The sequence below is a fragment of the Zootoca vivipara genome, chromosome 1, assembly GCF_965207765.1.
Source record: "Zootoca vivipara chromosome 1, rZooViv2.hap1.1, whole genome shotgun sequence".
NCBI classification, from domain to species: domain Eukaryota; kingdom Metazoa; phylum Chordata; class Lepidosauria; order Squamata; family Lacertidae; genus Zootoca; species Zootoca vivipara.
Window position 1 is genome coordinate 993,592 of NC_142582.1, and position 16,385 is coordinate 1,009,976.

Consider the following 16,385-nt stretch of genomic DNA (forward strand, 5'->3'; position numbering starts at 1 on the left):
GCCCCGGCCTCATCCGGCAGGGATCCTGCTCCGTTCTTGGATGGGAGCAGCTGCCCCCCCCCCCCGGCTGCAGGCGGGGTGTGTGCGCCCTTCCAGAGGGGAGGGAGCCGTGGCCTTGGCTTTGCTCCCCGACGCATCTGCTGCAGCGTCCACACAGCAACACCGGCGCCAGCAGAAAGCCAGTCCGCACTTTTCTGGCATTTCCAGTTGCTTTTTCCCATTGCCTAGGGCTGCTTCAAAGCTGAGACCGCTTCCAGAGGGTCGCTGTTTTCAGAAAGGGTTCAATCACATGCTGGCAAATTGAGGCTGCATAATTAAAGCTGCTTTGGAACTCTTAAAAAAAAACCCATTTCCCCAAAAGATTATGAGACCTTTTGCGATAAAGAAAGTGACAGGGAAATGCATTGGAAAGTGTAGGATCACACTTGTTTGATGTAACTGCCTTACTTTGCACAAACAAATCAGGATGATCTCTCCACAAACATTAGGCAGGACATCTAGAAGCATCCTGACATCTGATTTTGTTAATTTTTGTTATTTATTAAATTTGTACGTATACTACCCTTCAGCCAAAGATCACAGGGTGGTTCACAACATAAAAATACAAAATGAGAACACAAAATACATATAAAAAACCCAACCCCCCTTCAAACACATTTTGAAGGCCATAGATTTGTTGTTGTTGTTTGTTTAGTCGTTTAGTCCTGTCTGACTCTTTGTGACCCCATGGACCAGAGCACGCCAGGCACTCCTGTCTTCCACTGCCTCCCGCAGTTTGGTCAAACTCATGTTCGGAGCTTCGAGAACACTGTCCAACCATCTCATCCTCTGTCGTCCCCTTCTCTTCTCATGAGGTGGCCAAAGTATTGGAGCCTCAGCATCAGGATCTGTCCTTCCAGTGAACACTCAGGGCTGATTTCCTTCAGAATTAAAATAAAAAAATTCCTTCAGTAGCACCTTAAAGACCAACTAAGTTTATATTTTGGTATGAGCTTTCGTGTGCATGCACACTGTATCTGAAGAAGTGTGCATGCACACGAAAGCTCATACCAAAATATAAACTTAGTTGGTCTTTAAGGTGCTACTGAAGGAATTTTTTTATTTTGCTTCGACTCAGACCAACACGGCTACCTACCTGTTCCTTCAGAATTGATAGGTTTGATCTCCTTGCAGTCCATGGGACTCTCAAGAGTCTCCTCCAGCACCATAATTCAAAAGCATCAATTCTTCGGCGATCAGCCTTCTTTATGGTCCAGCTCTCACTTCCATACATCACTACTGGGAAAACCATAGCTTTAACTATACGGACCTTTGTCGGCAAGGTGATGTCTCTGCTTTTTAAGATGCTGTCTAGGTTTGTCATTGCTTTTCTCCCAATAAGCAGGCGTCTTTTAATTTCATGACTGCTGTCACCATCTGCAGTGATCATGGAGCCCAAAAAAGTAAAATATCTCACTGCCTCCATTTCTTCCCCTTCTACTTGCCAGGAGGTGATGGGACCAGTGACCATGATCTTGGTTTTTTTGATGTTGAGCTTCAGACTGTATTTTGCGCTCTCCTCTTTCACCCTCATTAAAAAAGTTTTTTAATTCCTCCTCACTTTCTGCCATCAAGGTTGTGTCATCTGCATATCTGAGGTTATTGATATTTCTTCCGGCAATCTTAATTCCAGTTTGGGATTCATCCAGTCCAGCCTTCCGCATGATGAATTCTGCATATAAGTTTAATAATCAGGGAGACAATATACAACCTTGTCATACTCCTATCCCAATTTTGAACCAATCAGTTGTTCCATATCCAGTTCTAACTGTAGCTTCTTGTCCCACATAGAGATTTCTCAGGAGACAGATGAGATGATCAGGCACTCCCATTTCTTTAAGAACTTGCCATAGTTTGCTGTGGTCGACACAATCAAAGGCTTTTGCATAGTCAATGAAGCAGAAGTAGATGTCTTTCTGGAACTCTCTAGCTTTCTCCATAATCCAGCGCATGTTTGCAATTTGGTCTCTGGTTCTTCTACCCCTTCGAAATCCAGCTTGCACTTCTGTGAGTTCTCGGTCCACATACCGCCAAAGCCGGCCTTGTAGAATTTTGAGCATAACCTTGCTAGCGTGTGTGTGAAATAAGCGCAATTGTGCAGTAGTTGGAGCATTCTTTGGCACTGCCCTTCTTTGGGATTGGGATGTAGACTGATCTTCTCCAATCCTCTGGCCACTGCTGAGTCTTCCAAACTTGCTGGCATATTGAGTGTAGCACCTTAACAGCATCATCTTTTAAAATTTTAAATAGTTCAGCTGAAATATCATCACTTCCACTGGCCTTGTTATTAGCAGTGCTTTCTAAGGCCCATTTGACTTCACTATCCAGGATGTCTGGCTCAAGTCAGCAACCACACTACCTGGGGTGTACGAGACCTCCATATCTTTCTGGTATAATTCCTCTGTGTATTCTTGCCACCTCTTCTTGATGTCTTCTGCTTCTGTGAGGTCCTTACCACTTTTGTCCTTTATTATGGTAATCTTTGTACGAAATGTTCCTTTCATATCTCCAATTTTCTTGAACAGATCTCTGGTTTTCCCCATTCTATTGTTTTCCTCTATTTCTTTGCATTGCTCATTTAAGAAGACCCTCTTGTCTCTCCTTGCTGTTTTTTGGAAATCTGCATTCAGTTTCCTGTATCTTTCCCTATCTCCCTTGCATTTTGCTTGCCTCCTCTCCTCCGCTATTTGTAAGGCCTCGTTGGACAGCCACTTTGCTTTCTTGCATTTCCTTTTCCTTGGAATGGTTTTCGTTGCTGCCTCCTGTATAATGTTATGAGCCTCCTTCCATAGTTCATAGTTTATTATTATTTATTAAATTATATTTAATGTATGCTCCTCGTTTGGTCTGAATCATGGCAAAATGGCTATGCAAAATGTGTTGTCTTGCTAGTAGATTATTACTCTGTATAAAGGGAAGAGATTATTTGCAGTACAGGTACACTATGCGACATCTTAGTGTAACTGTAATTGTGCAGCAAACTGTATTTTTTATTAATGTTACCCGCCTCCCCTATTTTTATATGTAAGTTGGAAAAGCGGGGTATAAATATACTGTACATAAAATGCTACTACTATCTCGGTTGGTTAGAGGGTGGTGCTATGGTTGCAGGTTTGATCCCCATATGTCCCCAACATGAAACTTGCCCTCCCCAACATAAATCCTGGCTACGTCCGTGACTGCTGCCCATTCATTTTTGTTATTCCATTTCCATACACGTAATATAAAAATATACGTACGATGTACGTACCGTAGAGAAAACTAAAGCAACTTAAGCAGTTACCAATTTTACAAAACAACAACAACAACAGCTGCATATAAAATGTTGCAGTATGCAATACGAAACTCAGGGCGACGCAGAAAAACAGGAACCCCCTTTCTCTCCCGCCCCCCATCGATTCCGTCGGGCTGCAGCCCCGGTTTGCTCCGCCGGCAGAACAGAAAAGGGAGCTTGGAGCGGGAACCTCGCGCGCGCTTGGCAGGGAAGCCGTGCTGCGCCGAGGGGCCAGCAGGTGGCGCTGCCTCCCAACCTCCCCTTCCAGCTGCCTTCCTCCTTAGCTCCCTTCCTTCCTTCCGGTCGCTCGCTCACTCGCTCCTCCTTGTCGGCGGCACGCTCAGTGGGGGCTATGGCGGCGGCGGCGGCTGGCGGCGGAGGACGGGGCAGCACCCGCGAGCGGCTTTTGGCTGCGCTGGACGACCTGGAGCTTCTTGCCAGGTGGGTCGCCATCGCCGCCGCCAAGGGAAGGTCAGCCGCGGGCAGCGTCTCTCAGGCGGCGGCGGCTTCCCTCACCCGCCTGTCGGCAAAGGCGATGCTCCTGTCTGTGCTCCCTTAGGAATTACATTGCAGGTTTAAAGGAGCGGTTACTGTTTATTATCATTATTAGGATTTTATTGCAGGTTTAAAGGAACTTATTTATTTATTATTTTCCCCGACAGTGGCTCAAGGTGGCGTACAAGTTTAAACAAAAACATGGGAAGGGGGAATGGGGGGAAATACTTTTTTTTTTTTAAAAAAAATCCAGTTAAACATATAAAACTATTATACCGGTATGTTAAGTAGAAGGCAGCTGCGAAACAGCCATGCACACTGGGTCGCTCTGAGGTTGCCAGGAAGGTAAATTGGTAAATAGACAAATGTAAACAACTGCTGCATAGTTTAGATTTTTATCAAAAGCACCTTGTTACCAATCTGCAGAATCTTAAATGATTATTATCAATTATTTATTAGCACCATACCTGCCCAGTCTCCTGCTGAAAAAAGTGGGATCAGCAGCGGCGCGGCACCGGAAGTTGCGTAGGAGCAATTTCCGGCGCCGCTCTTCCCATGTGTGGGCACTGGAAATCAGGCAGAGCGGCACCAGAAGTCGCTTCTATGGAAGACCGGTGGCCATCTTGGTAGCCGCATGGCGGCGGCCATCTGCTGCCGCCATGCAGCCACCACCAAGCTTAGCTGCCAAGTATCCTGTTTTTCGCAGGAAACCCCCGGATTTTAATCCGTTCTCCGCTGTTCTCCCAAATGGAGAAAAATCCTGGAAATCCCCTGGATTTCCTACCTGCCAAGGAGCCTCCATTTTGGGTGCCGTTCTTCCCATGTGTGGGCACCGGAAATTGGGCAGAGCAGCACCGGAAGTCGCTTCTACACAGGTCCGACGGCCATCTTGGTGGTGGCTGCATGGAGAAATGGAGTAGAAATATGTACCCCAAACAGAAAATTTTAAGAGACATCTTTTTGATTAAAGGACATGGTATAAATGCTTTAAGTAAATAAATAAGTGATCCAAACCAGGGATGAGGATGAGGATGGTGAATCCTCTGCATCTGAAGCCCTGTTGACTTGCACCAGAAGGGGGGAGGACAATTTACTATTAGGTTTTTGCCACACCTGCACCTTGTGTGTACTGTATTTAATTTGTGCAGTTTCAATGAGCAGGCTTTCAACTGTGCAAAGTTGAAATAGCACAGGTTAATTGTGCACTATATGCAATCATAATGTATTTCAGATGCTTTTTCCACACAAAATCAAGTTTTTAGAGATGCGGATTAACAGAGTGAACATGTAACAAGCCAGGAAATTGAAAGCTGGAAATTCAGGCCAGTTATTAGCCCAAAGAGATCCAAGCAAATCCTAGAAAATTGGGTCTTGGGGCAACCCATCTTTTTCTAGTCAAGAAATATGGATCTAGTTCTTTTACTCTGAAAGACTACTAACTGATACAGTTCTAATATACTTGCTTTCCATAACAACTGAACATTACGAGGATTATCATAATATAGACGACAGTGTTTCATTTATACTTTTGGCATGACTTTGCCAAAGTAAGTGGCATGGACATGGTACTGTAGTGTTTCTGTGGATCTTTCTACTTAGACGTGTTATTTACTCTGGAGGAGTGAAGGATGTAACTCAATTTTCAGAAACTGCAACTGACTTTTTCCATTGTGTGGAAACTTTGCTTCAGGGAACTGATTGAAATGTTGGCCATTTCAAGAAATCAGAAACTTGTACAACCTGGTGAAGAAAGGCAGGTAAGCAAACTGATAAAGAGCTCATAAGGTCCGGGTATATTTTTGTTGGGAGAGGCCTGTATAAGATGCAAGCTGTATAAGGCTTTACAGTCATACCTCGGGTTGCGTCCGCTGCAGGTTGCATTTTTTCAGGATACAAACGCGGTGGACCCGAAAGTGTTTACTTCCGGGTTCTGCCCCACGTGCATGCACAGAAGCATTTTGCGCACTTTCCGCCTGCACAGAAGCGCTCTTTCATGCATGCATGAAAGTGCTGCTTGGGTTGCAGACTTTTCGGGGTGCAAACGGCACCCTGGAACGGATTGGGTCCGCAGCCCGAGGTACCCTGTTTCTCATATTTTAAGACATACCCATAAAATAAGCCATAGCAGGATTTTTAAGCATTCAAGGAATATAAGCCATACCCCGAAAATAAGACATAGTGATAGGCGCAGCAGCAATGCCGGCCACGGCAGGAGGAGGAGGAAAAAAATAAGACATCCCTTGAAAATAAGCCATAGTGTGTTTTTTTGAGGAAAAAATAAATATAAGACATGTCTTATAATATGAGAAACACGGTACCACTGTACATGTTAAAACCAGCTCCTTGAAATACTAGTATTATTGGTATTATTACGATTTATTAGACCTGTTTGTCACTTGTTACCTGAAGGCCTCAGCAACTTACATTATACCACAAAAACAGAACAGAAACACCCCCATAACAGCCACCGGAAGTTTAACAATCAGACTGTCAGGAGGGCAGTGGGGTGGGGTAAGTGAAGACAAGCTACAATTAACTATAACATCGTTCACTGGTGCTGCCCAGGCTGCCCAGAAAAAGCATTTTGGTTCCCGAAATTCATTCTGATTGTGCAGATACAATATACAATATAATGGATAGAGTTCTACAGGATGTGGTATTAGTGTGTGAAAACAGTCAAGATCCAGTAACCCCCAGGCATGCACCTCCAGATGGTGGAGGTGTCAGGCGCTATACTGTCACCCAGGCATCTTCACTTGGTCACAAGTGGCAGATAGTCAGGTGCAAAATGTGCCTGGCTAATTTCAAACACTGGGTAGAATCATAGAGTTGGAAGAGACCACAAGGGCCATCCAGTCCAACCCCCTGCCAAGCAGGAAACACCATCAAAGCATTCCTGACAGATGGCTGTCAAGCCTCTGCTTAAAGACCTCCAAAGAAGGAGACTCCACCACACACCTTGGCAGCAAATTCCACTGTCGAACAGCTCTTACTGTCAGGGAGTTCTTCCTAATGTTTAGGTGGAATCTTCTTCCTTGTAGCTTGAATCCATTACTAGCATACGGAATCTTAAACAAGTTGGAATCAACCTCCTTTGTTATGTTCAGAATTATTTTTGTTTGTTTGTTGTGTGCAGTTACACAAGCAGTGTTAGCTGTAACCAACAATGAATATTGTAAACAGTATTCATAAGAAAGTCTATTTTGGAAAGTATCCGTGAGATATCTCAGCCTGCATTTTGCCACTGAAGTGACTTGTTTGATGGTTTTCAGACTTAGTTGATTCGTAGGATACGGATGTTATTTCTTATTTCGAATAAGCAAACTTCAGATCAGCCTTGGCTTAACTTTGCCACAAGGTGCTTGTACAGGGAGTCGTTCTGAGTGACTTGTACACCTTGCCTCCTGTGTGTAGCTGCTGCCTTTGGAGCCTGCACATCAGAGACAGGTTGTAATAGTCACTCAAATCTACACCCTGTATAAGGACCGTGCAGTGAACTGTCTCCAGATCTGTCACCAGAGAGTGGTTCCCAAGTGTTAAAATGTAACACTCAAGCCGTTCTGACATTTGGCCAACAAAACAAAAAGTTAAGGATTTAAAGCAATAATTGTTTTGGGTTCATCCATAAAGCCTGCAATTCAAATACACAGGATTCATAACCTACTTGCAGGTGATGACCCACTGTTTAGGAAATGCTGATTCAGAGCAGAATTGTTTCAGGAAACTGCTCAGAAATTGACAGTATATATACCTTCCAATTCAGCTTTGAATTTCTACTTAGCAATCAAAAATTGCAATTCACATTGGTTTTTGGACAGATCCTGGAGCTGTTGATTCAGAGGGATAAAGAGTTCCAAGAATTAATGAAATTGGCCCTTGATCAAGGGAAAATACATCATGAGATGCAGCTATTGGAAAAAGTGATGGAGAAGAGGGACAATGATATCCAGCAGCTTCAGAAACAACTGAAAGAAGCAGAGCATATATTGGTGAGTCTGTGAATAAAATGGCCTGTCGGAAGATTGGCATGACACCCATGTCTAATAAATCTGCCATGCAGTGAAGGGTGAATGTTTTAATTAGTCTTCTAAACACAGTTAGGGGTTTACATGTCTCAGTCATAATAAGATACACTGCACATTACTTTACTAATAGTTCAGCCTTTGGGTGCCTTACTCCAGTTACTATGGCACCCTCAACCCAAGGTCCAGGTTTCCTTCAACTCTCTTGAGAAGTCTAGGTTCTCAGACTCTTCCACTTCAATCATCCCATTCATTTGAATTGTTCTGTTCCCTTTTAACCCCAGGACCTCTATTTCTAATAGGCCATTTCTTCTCCCACTCTTGCATTTCACACTTTACTGGTATTGGCGTCCCTAAATTTCTCTCTTCCCTCAGTTCCATGTAGTAATGTTTCCTGTTTCCTGAAGTCAAGCACCTGGCAATAATTACAGGTGCCACAGAAATTCTAACTGGTGATCATTTACAACCATAGTGGATATGTGGACAAGCTTTGTCGTTGATATATCCCTGTGAGGGTATGCTGTTTTAATATTTTCTCTGCAACAACAAAAGCTAGAAGTATGTGTTGTCAATCAGTGAAAGGTATTCTTAAGATACTGTCAAATGTTTGGTCAACTTGCAAAACATTTAGTTCAACTCGTAGGGGAATTCTCTTGTACTAAACTCTGGTTACATATTTGTTCACCAACAAATATTTTTTTATATATAGGCCACAGCTGTTTATCAAGCTAAAGAAAAACTGAAAACAATAGAAAAGGCAAGAAAAGGTGAGTATTATAATTTATGTGTATTTTAGGAAGTTCTACGGTCAGTTTCCACAACTACATTTGACGTGTGATGATTATATCTCTTATGTAATAGCTTTCCAGTGAAAAACTGCTATTATCATCTAAAAATAAGAAAATAAGCATTTAAATCTCAACTAATGATCTTATTACATGGAAAATATATGTATAGTATTGTATCTTTACAAATGTTAAACAAATTTTTGGATTAATTTCCAAAGAAATCCAATTCAACTCGCTATTGGATTTTATTCAATCTGCTCTTCTAGCATTTATATCTTCACATATCTAAAACCTTTTAATTGTCTCAAGTAAATGTCTCACGTAGGCAAGGGTGGTCAGTAATGTCCCAAAAAAAAAAAGCTCAACAATCTTGTTTTCTTTTAAAAATAAAACTTTGGCCACCCCCCCAAAAAAATTTTTATATAAATTATATAATATGTGTGTGTGAGAGAGAGTGTGAAATGTATATAATGCTTTTTCAGTTTTATAAAGTTACATCTCCCAAGCCATATATGGCAGTTAGATCAACAGTTACAGATATATGCTAACACACAAACATTCCTGTAGACATAATTTCCTAAAATATATTTTCAGTTTAGCATCCTGGACATGATGACACTCTTCTATAGATATTTGAAGGCGGCAAAGAGTTGTACTCAGCTGCTCTGAGATCTAATGGGCTTAAGTTACAGAGGAGTAGGTTTCATTTGAACATTAGGAGAAACTGCTTACTGGATAAGAATAGTTTGACAATACTGCCAATTATTTACAGTAAAAGAATAGTGGCTCTTCTTGAACTACTAGATGTTCTACAAGACCCCCTTCCTGACTCTATGACCCTGATAGTATCCAAAATAGGAAAAAAGCATGTAGTTGGCATCTAGATGCAACACACTCTCACACACACACACACATTTCTTCAGCTAGGTTTTTGATTACAAACCATGCAACAATTAGAAACTCGCTTGGTTGTTCATCACTGCCAGCAGCACACATAAATTTAGTTACACCCATGTGTTCATGGTATCTGCATAAGAGTGCAGAACAGAATGGTTTAATAAACAGGAAGGAATTGTTTTAACACTGGCTTTTGAATCTTGTAATGCAGAGATGAGGCTTTTTACCTACTGCATCTTTTTTTCTCCACTTCTCATAGGGGCAGTCTCATCTGAAGAAATAATTAAATATGCTCATAGAATTAGTGCCAGCAATGCTGTTTGTGCTCCTCTGACATGGGTGCCAGGTAACAGGTTTCACAATTAAACATTTGACATATTTTCACTGGAAAATGGATCTAAAAATGTTTTATCTCTGCGTATACTTTGTGTACAAGTTTTGGCTGAATTTCACAGGCAGATGGAGCAAGACACAATTTTGTATGTAGAAAATATGCTATATGCTGCTAGGTGAACAGTGGTTAAAAGGAAAGGTGATTGATGGAGATTGCCCGCAGGCTGTCTCGCCAGAGTGGTTATCTCCTGCTTGGACTACTGCAATGCGCTCTATGTGGGGCTACCTTTGAAGGTGACCCGGAAACTGCAATTAATCCAAAATGCGGCAGCTAGACTGGTGACTGGGAGTGGCTGCCGGGACCACATAACACTGGTCCTGAGAGATATACACGGGCTCCCAGTACGTTTCCAAGCACAATTCAAAGTGTTGGTACTGACCTTTAAAGCCCTAAACGGCCTCGGTCCTGTATACCTGAAGGAGCGTCTCCACCCCCATCATTCAGCCCGGACACAGGTCCAGTGCCGAGGGCCTTCTGGCAGTTCCCTCATTGCGAGAAGTGAGGTTGCAGGGAACCAGACATAGGGCCTTCTCAGTAGCGGCACCTGCCCTGTGGAACACCCTCCCAGCAGATGTCAAGGCAATAAGCAACTATTTTACTTTTAGAAGACAACTGAAGGCAGCCCTGTTTAGGCAAGTTTTTAATGTTTGATGCTGTACTGTTTTTAATATTCGGTTGGAAGCCGCCCAGAGTGGGTGGGGTATAAATAATAAATTATTATTATTATTATTATTATTATTATTATTATTACTATTATTATTATTGAATAGTTGTCTTGCTCTGTGTGTGTGTGTGTGTGTGTGTGTGTGTGTGTGTGTGTGTGTGTTCAGAATTGCAAACCAACCAACCTCCACCTCTTTCCCCCGCCAGATGGGTGGGGTATAAATAATAAATTATTATTATTATTATTATTATTGAATAGTTGTCTTGCTGTGTGTGTGTGTATTCAGAATTGCAAACCAACCTCCCTCCACCTCTTTCCCCCTTTTCTTCCTAATGTAACACTAATGTCTCACAACAATTGAAACTGATCTGTAGAAAACGCAACTTGAAAAAAGAGACATTGCACATACTTTTGTAAACCAATAAATCTTTCATAAAAATCTATTTTTTAAAAAGAAAGAATTGCAAACCAATTGTTTATTTTTAAGGCGACCCGAGGAGGCCATACCCAACTGATCTGGAGATGAGGAGTGGTTTGCTGGGTCAGATGAACAACCCATCAGCAAATGGTGTCAACGGACACTTACCAGGCGATGCACTTGCAGCAGGCAGACTGCCAGGTAATGGGAAATGAGAGAAATTAAACTTCTCCATTGGCCAGTGACTGAATCAAATCATTTGACCTGTTTCAAATACAGTATATTATTTCAGAGATAGAGAAAATACATGTGCTTTAGTTAGCCAACAGCTAAATTGATTATTTATTAAAATAAACAGTATTGTAGATGATAAAAATTAAAAGTAAAAAAATTTCTTACCTGCACGGATGAGTCATTGTTTGGATGGGGGGGGGGGCTTTTATCCATTTTCGCAGTCACACAATCAATCAATCAATCAGTAGCTGAACTAGGATCCACACAGATCCACCCCTCCACTCTGCTGCAGGAAATGCTCCAGCGGCATGGGGGGGGGGAGTTGCACGCCTGCCAACCAACTGGCTGGCGGGCACACAGCTTCCCTCCCTCGCTGCTGCAGGAAACGCCATGACAACCCCCTTCTCCGCTGCCGGACAATGGAAATGTGGCACTCAAAACGGAAGTGCACCCCGGAGTATGTTCGGATTCCAAAAAAAGTTCGCTAACCGGAACACCTTCGGTTTTGAAGTGTTCGTGTTCCAAATAGTTCGTGAACTAGGCTGTTCGTAGACTGAGGTACGACTGTAGTTAGAAATAAAGAACTGCATAGTCCCATGAAACTTCTAGACTGTGCAAAACAATGGACTGCAAGGTATTAAAATACATTGCTATGAAAATAACTGGATGTGTGATTTTGTATCATTTCTTTTTTCCTTTAGATGTACTCGCACCTCAGTATCCCTGGCAATCAAGCGACATGTCAATGAACATGCTACCGCCTAATCACAGCAATGACTTTATGCTGGAACCTCCTGGACACAATAAGGAGAATGAAGACGATGTGGAAGTCATGTCAACAGATTCCTCAACCAGCAGTAGTGACTCGGATTAGGGACTGAGACTGACTCAGTCTGTTTGGTGCACATTATTTACATCATGAACACCTGCTCTGCAATCCAGAGAACCACAGTGTAAGGGGAAAAACTGCCTACAACTTGGACATTTGAATTGCTGCTCATTCAGAATAACCCAGCTATGGCTGGAAAGTGTCTTGGAGAAAGTGAAGCTTGTTTCCAGCAGTTGTAACACAATTTATTTCAGTGTGTAGATAAAACAAATTCTGGAAGAAGAAATAGAAAGAACAACTATAGGGAGTGGTAGCTGATCATCCTTTAATTTGTGGAAGGGGCTGTTTTTTCTAATGGTGGTGACAGCAAACAGACTGAGGATATTTTCACTAATTCCCCTAATAGAATAGATAGTTGAATAGATAGTTAGAATAGATAGTTGGAGGCCATGAAGGAATTTGGGGAAAGTATCTGCATTTCCATGAACAGAAATATTATTTGGAGTGAATTTCACTCACAGAATCTCTGGATTAATCTCTCTAACTTTTCAGAGCGAATGTGCAATGTGAAAACAGTTAAACTTATACAGATATTAGAAGTGCTGGATTCAGCTTATGACCAGTATATAGAATATAAGCTTCAACTAACTTTAGTGTATTATGGACAGCTTTCCCTCAAACAAAAGCATACCACTAGTCATCTTTTTTTCCGAAAACCATGCAATAGGAGGGCATAAAGTTGTATCCACTTGTTGTTGCAGGAAATAAAGCTGATCCAACCAGTCTTCCTCAGCTCAACCCACTCCCACCCCACAACAATCTTTCTAAAAAGCCTCTTCATTGGGCTGAAGACCCTTCTCAACATCAAGGGCTGGGCTGGCAGCTGCTGCCAGCATGGGGGGAAATTACCTAAAATCAGGTGGATGCGCACACAAAGTGCCTCTGCTACTTTGCATTATTCTACCCTCCTGGTACCCACAAACACAGTGCACATTATCCAGGAGGGCCTTACCGCCCTCTGGAGGTTTTACAGGGAAGCTCTAGGTTATGCAAGCTGCTTTCCATTTATGCAAACCGTGGATACAGTGCTAAGAGTTCTATTGTACATGCAATATTGAGGATTGCTGTACTATTCACAGAGCTATCCTAACTTCCAACCGACTGGAAGGGGTTTGGATGTGGCAAAGGAACCCTTCTGGTGAGTGCCTGAATGTCACCATATAAATGGTGGGTGGTAGTATCCCTGCCATGGCATTTTGGGAGTTGGCGTTGGCCAGTACTGGATCCTGAGCTGGGTCACGCTATGAGGGTAATGAATTTGTTTTCAGCCTCTCTACTGTGCCAGCCTGGGGATCACATAGCAGAGACATTTTTCCTGTGCCAGAGACAGCTATGGATGTGGCAGTGGCTACACAGTTCCAACCTCCACTGCTGCCAGCCATGGATATGGATTGCAACCTCAGGTTGCTTGCAGTATATATATGCTTAGTTTTTTTATTTAGCCTTTGAAGGTTAGGTGTGTTGCTTGGGGTGGGGGGAGGTAGTAGTGGGTGATTTTGAAAGAAAAAGCACTGATTGGGAGGACTAACATCACTTAATTCACGCAGTACGGTATGTTACTCGCAACTGTCCATATTGCAGGACCTGTAGTATTGAAGCTTCCCTTCCCTTGTAGCCAGTCTTCCAGGAACCCCACGGGTGGGCAGGGCCACCCAGCCCTTCCTCACATACCACAGAGCTGCACCTCAGTATGGTCCAGCACTTGGTCCCTGCCACCAGCATCCCAGCAGCCAAATCCCTGCCCAGTGCCTTGTCCTCTTATGGAAGCTGCACTATCCCCATCCCAACTCTTAAAAAAATATATATTTGCTAGACTCTGAGAAAAGGCCAAAGTGTAGTTTGAACTGGGTGAAATGCCTAGGAAAATGAACTTCACCTCATTTAAAAGGATCCCCCATGGACTGGTATATAGCTTCAGAGCAACTGAAAGAACCAAGGAAGAGAGCCACCAGTTAGGAGCCAGGTTTGGCTCCCAACTGGTGCCTGCACACCTCCACTCAGTGGTGAGCAGGTAGGAAGTCAAGCTGGTAAAGGCCGCTTATGTGATCTAGGGCCCTTGGCTAGTGTTAAACCTGGTGGTGGTTGAGCCCGAAGAGAAGGTATGTAAACAGGTACCCTAACTTCTTCCACCTCATTTAATCTTCAAAAACCACACTGGCTTTGTTCACCACAGGCATGCAAACCCTCAGTAGAGGTGGACAGGGAATTGTCCATCCCAGCCTTCTTGCAGTAATGGCCTCTCTTAACTCATTCTGTTGTATTAGCAAATACTGTAACACAAGCCTTGTCCCACACAAGGCCAATGAGCCAATCCATTCAGCAACCTTTCAGCTAGTATGGTGAGAAAGGAGCTGAAAATGCAACCAAAATGTTAAAGGAAAAGGCAGGGTGTGTGTTTGTGGGATTGTATCCCCATGTAGCATTGTACAATGAGGTTTCCTTGTTTATTACTGTCCTCGAATGAGAAGGCTGGGGCAGATGGAAGAGGTCATAGGCCAGGCATCCCCAAACTTCGGCCCTCCAGATGTTTTGGACTACAATTCCCATCTTCCCCAACCACGGGTCCTGTTAGCTAGGGATCATGGGAATTGTAGGCCAAAACATCTGGAGGGCCGCAGTTTGGGGATGCCTGTCATAGGCTGTCTTCCAAGAGGGTGTTCTGTGATTCTACACAAGATATTTCCTACAAAATGACTTTAAGAACAATGTTCCCCAAATGTTCCCAGAAGGACCTTATGAGGTGGGGGTGCAAACATGCACAGATACATTGCCACAGATTCAAACCGCTGGATGTAAGCTGGATCCTTTCCAACTCTATGATTCTAACATTTGAATTTGTTCCTACTTACTCGTCTTGGACGGGCTGGTGGAGCCAGTGGAGAACAGGCTGAAAAGGAATAAAAGGAAAGAGCACCGTTACCTGTCTGCTTCATTTAACCTTGTCCTCTCTTGTGCTGCGTGCCACACTTGGCCCAGGTGATGGGAATGTGGCACACCTGGACAGGAACTACCGTAGCCAGAATGTGGGTCTGGCTTCAGCATATAATCAGGCCTAGCTCTTGAACTGGTGTAGCAGCAGGTGGAGGCTCCATGTCCTTTGCAGGGCAACCTGAGATGGGAAGAGTCTCCAGCCACTAATTCCAGAGATACAATGTAGGAATATAAAAATGCTTTCAATAAAGTCTCTGGCAAAAAGAGCAATTAAATGTTGGAACAAGTGATAAAGAGACAACATGAAACAAGATAATTTACCAACTCTGAATATATTCAGAATCAGACTTGACATTGCCTAGCAGGGATGATTTAATTTTAGAGCTACTTAAATTACTTCTGCCATGAGAATGGACTGTCTGAGTCAATGCAAGAACCAGCCCTCTGTCTCAAAGAAGGCTTCTCAAATTGTAATCTATGGGGAGTTCAGTGTCAGAATGGATCCTTTCCTTATTCCCAAACCAATACACCATCTGAGACTTCAGTGAAAGGAAGGGCAAGGTTCAGCAAGGACCAAGAACTAGCCTCTATGTGGGTCTAGGTGCAATAGTGCCAGGGAGCACTGACGAAGTGTGCATGCACACGAAAGCTTATACCAAAATAAAAAACTTAGTTGGTCTTTAAGGTGCTACTGAAGGAATTTTTTTATTTTGTTTCGACTCAGACCAACACGGCTACCTACCTGTAAAGGGAGCACCTGTGTTTCAGTGTCTCATGCAGATTCAGAAGACATGGATTGAAGTCAGACTGAACAGGGTGATTAACCTACTGTTGTGTCACAAAGTGGCACGGAGATTAGGGAAACGAGGCACCTGGAGAGGGGTTTTCTTGTGGGAAGCTGCCCTGAAGCCACAGGTTAGGCTGCAGTACTGTATTGACAAAGCAGATTATTTATGGAGGACCTGTACAAAACAAGGGGGGTCTCCTGCTCTGTGACATGAAAGGCCAAATGCCATGAGAGCTATAGGAAGACCATCTTTTCAGACCAACATCAGTTCTGCAAGAATGAGATACCATTTATGTAGGAACGTTTATATATAATATAAAGGGGCCCCTGACCATCAGGTCCAGTCGTGTCCGACTCTGGGGTTGCGGCGCTCATCTCGCTCTATAGGCCGAGGACGCCAGCGTTTGTCCGCAGACAGCTTCCGGGTCATGTGGCCAGCATGACAAAGCTGCTTCTAGCGAACCAGAGCAGCGCACGGAAACGCCGTTTACCTTCCCGCCGGAGCGGTCCCTATTTATCTACTTGCACTTTGATGTGCTTTCGAACTGCTAGG

The 16,385-nt window shown here is 43.4% G+C and overlaps 1 protein-coding gene across 4 annotated transcripts in view; it reads left to right on the forward strand.

Annotated features, from left to right (window-relative positions):
• Positions 1–12,839, forward strand: part of MED4 (mediator complex subunit 4) — a 13,990-nt gene extending 1,151 nt beyond the window's left edge. Inside the window, exons 1-7 of one of the 4 annotated variants that reach the window (XM_088675749.1) lie at positions 3,650–3,886; positions 5,499–5,565; positions 7,627–7,797; positions 8,540–8,597; positions 9,775–9,861; positions 11,061–11,192; positions 11,927–12,839. In XM_088675749.1, coding sequence (XP_088531875.1) covers positions 5,512–5,565; positions 7,627–7,797; positions 8,540–8,597; positions 9,775–9,861; positions 11,061–11,192; positions 11,927–12,099 — 675 coding nt within the window. In that variant the 5' untranslated portion in view covers positions 3,650–3,886; positions 5,499–5,511 and the 3' untranslated portion in view covers positions 12,100–12,839. Of the gene's footprint in view, positions 1–3,649; positions 3,887–5,454; positions 5,566–7,626; positions 7,798–8,539; positions 8,598–9,774; positions 9,862–11,060; positions 11,193–11,926 lie in introns of those variants that run through there. The other 3 variants (XM_035140008.3, XM_035140001.3, XM_088675752.1) reach the window with 3 other exon arrangements.
• Positions 12,840–16,385: the final 3,546 nt, after the last annotated feature.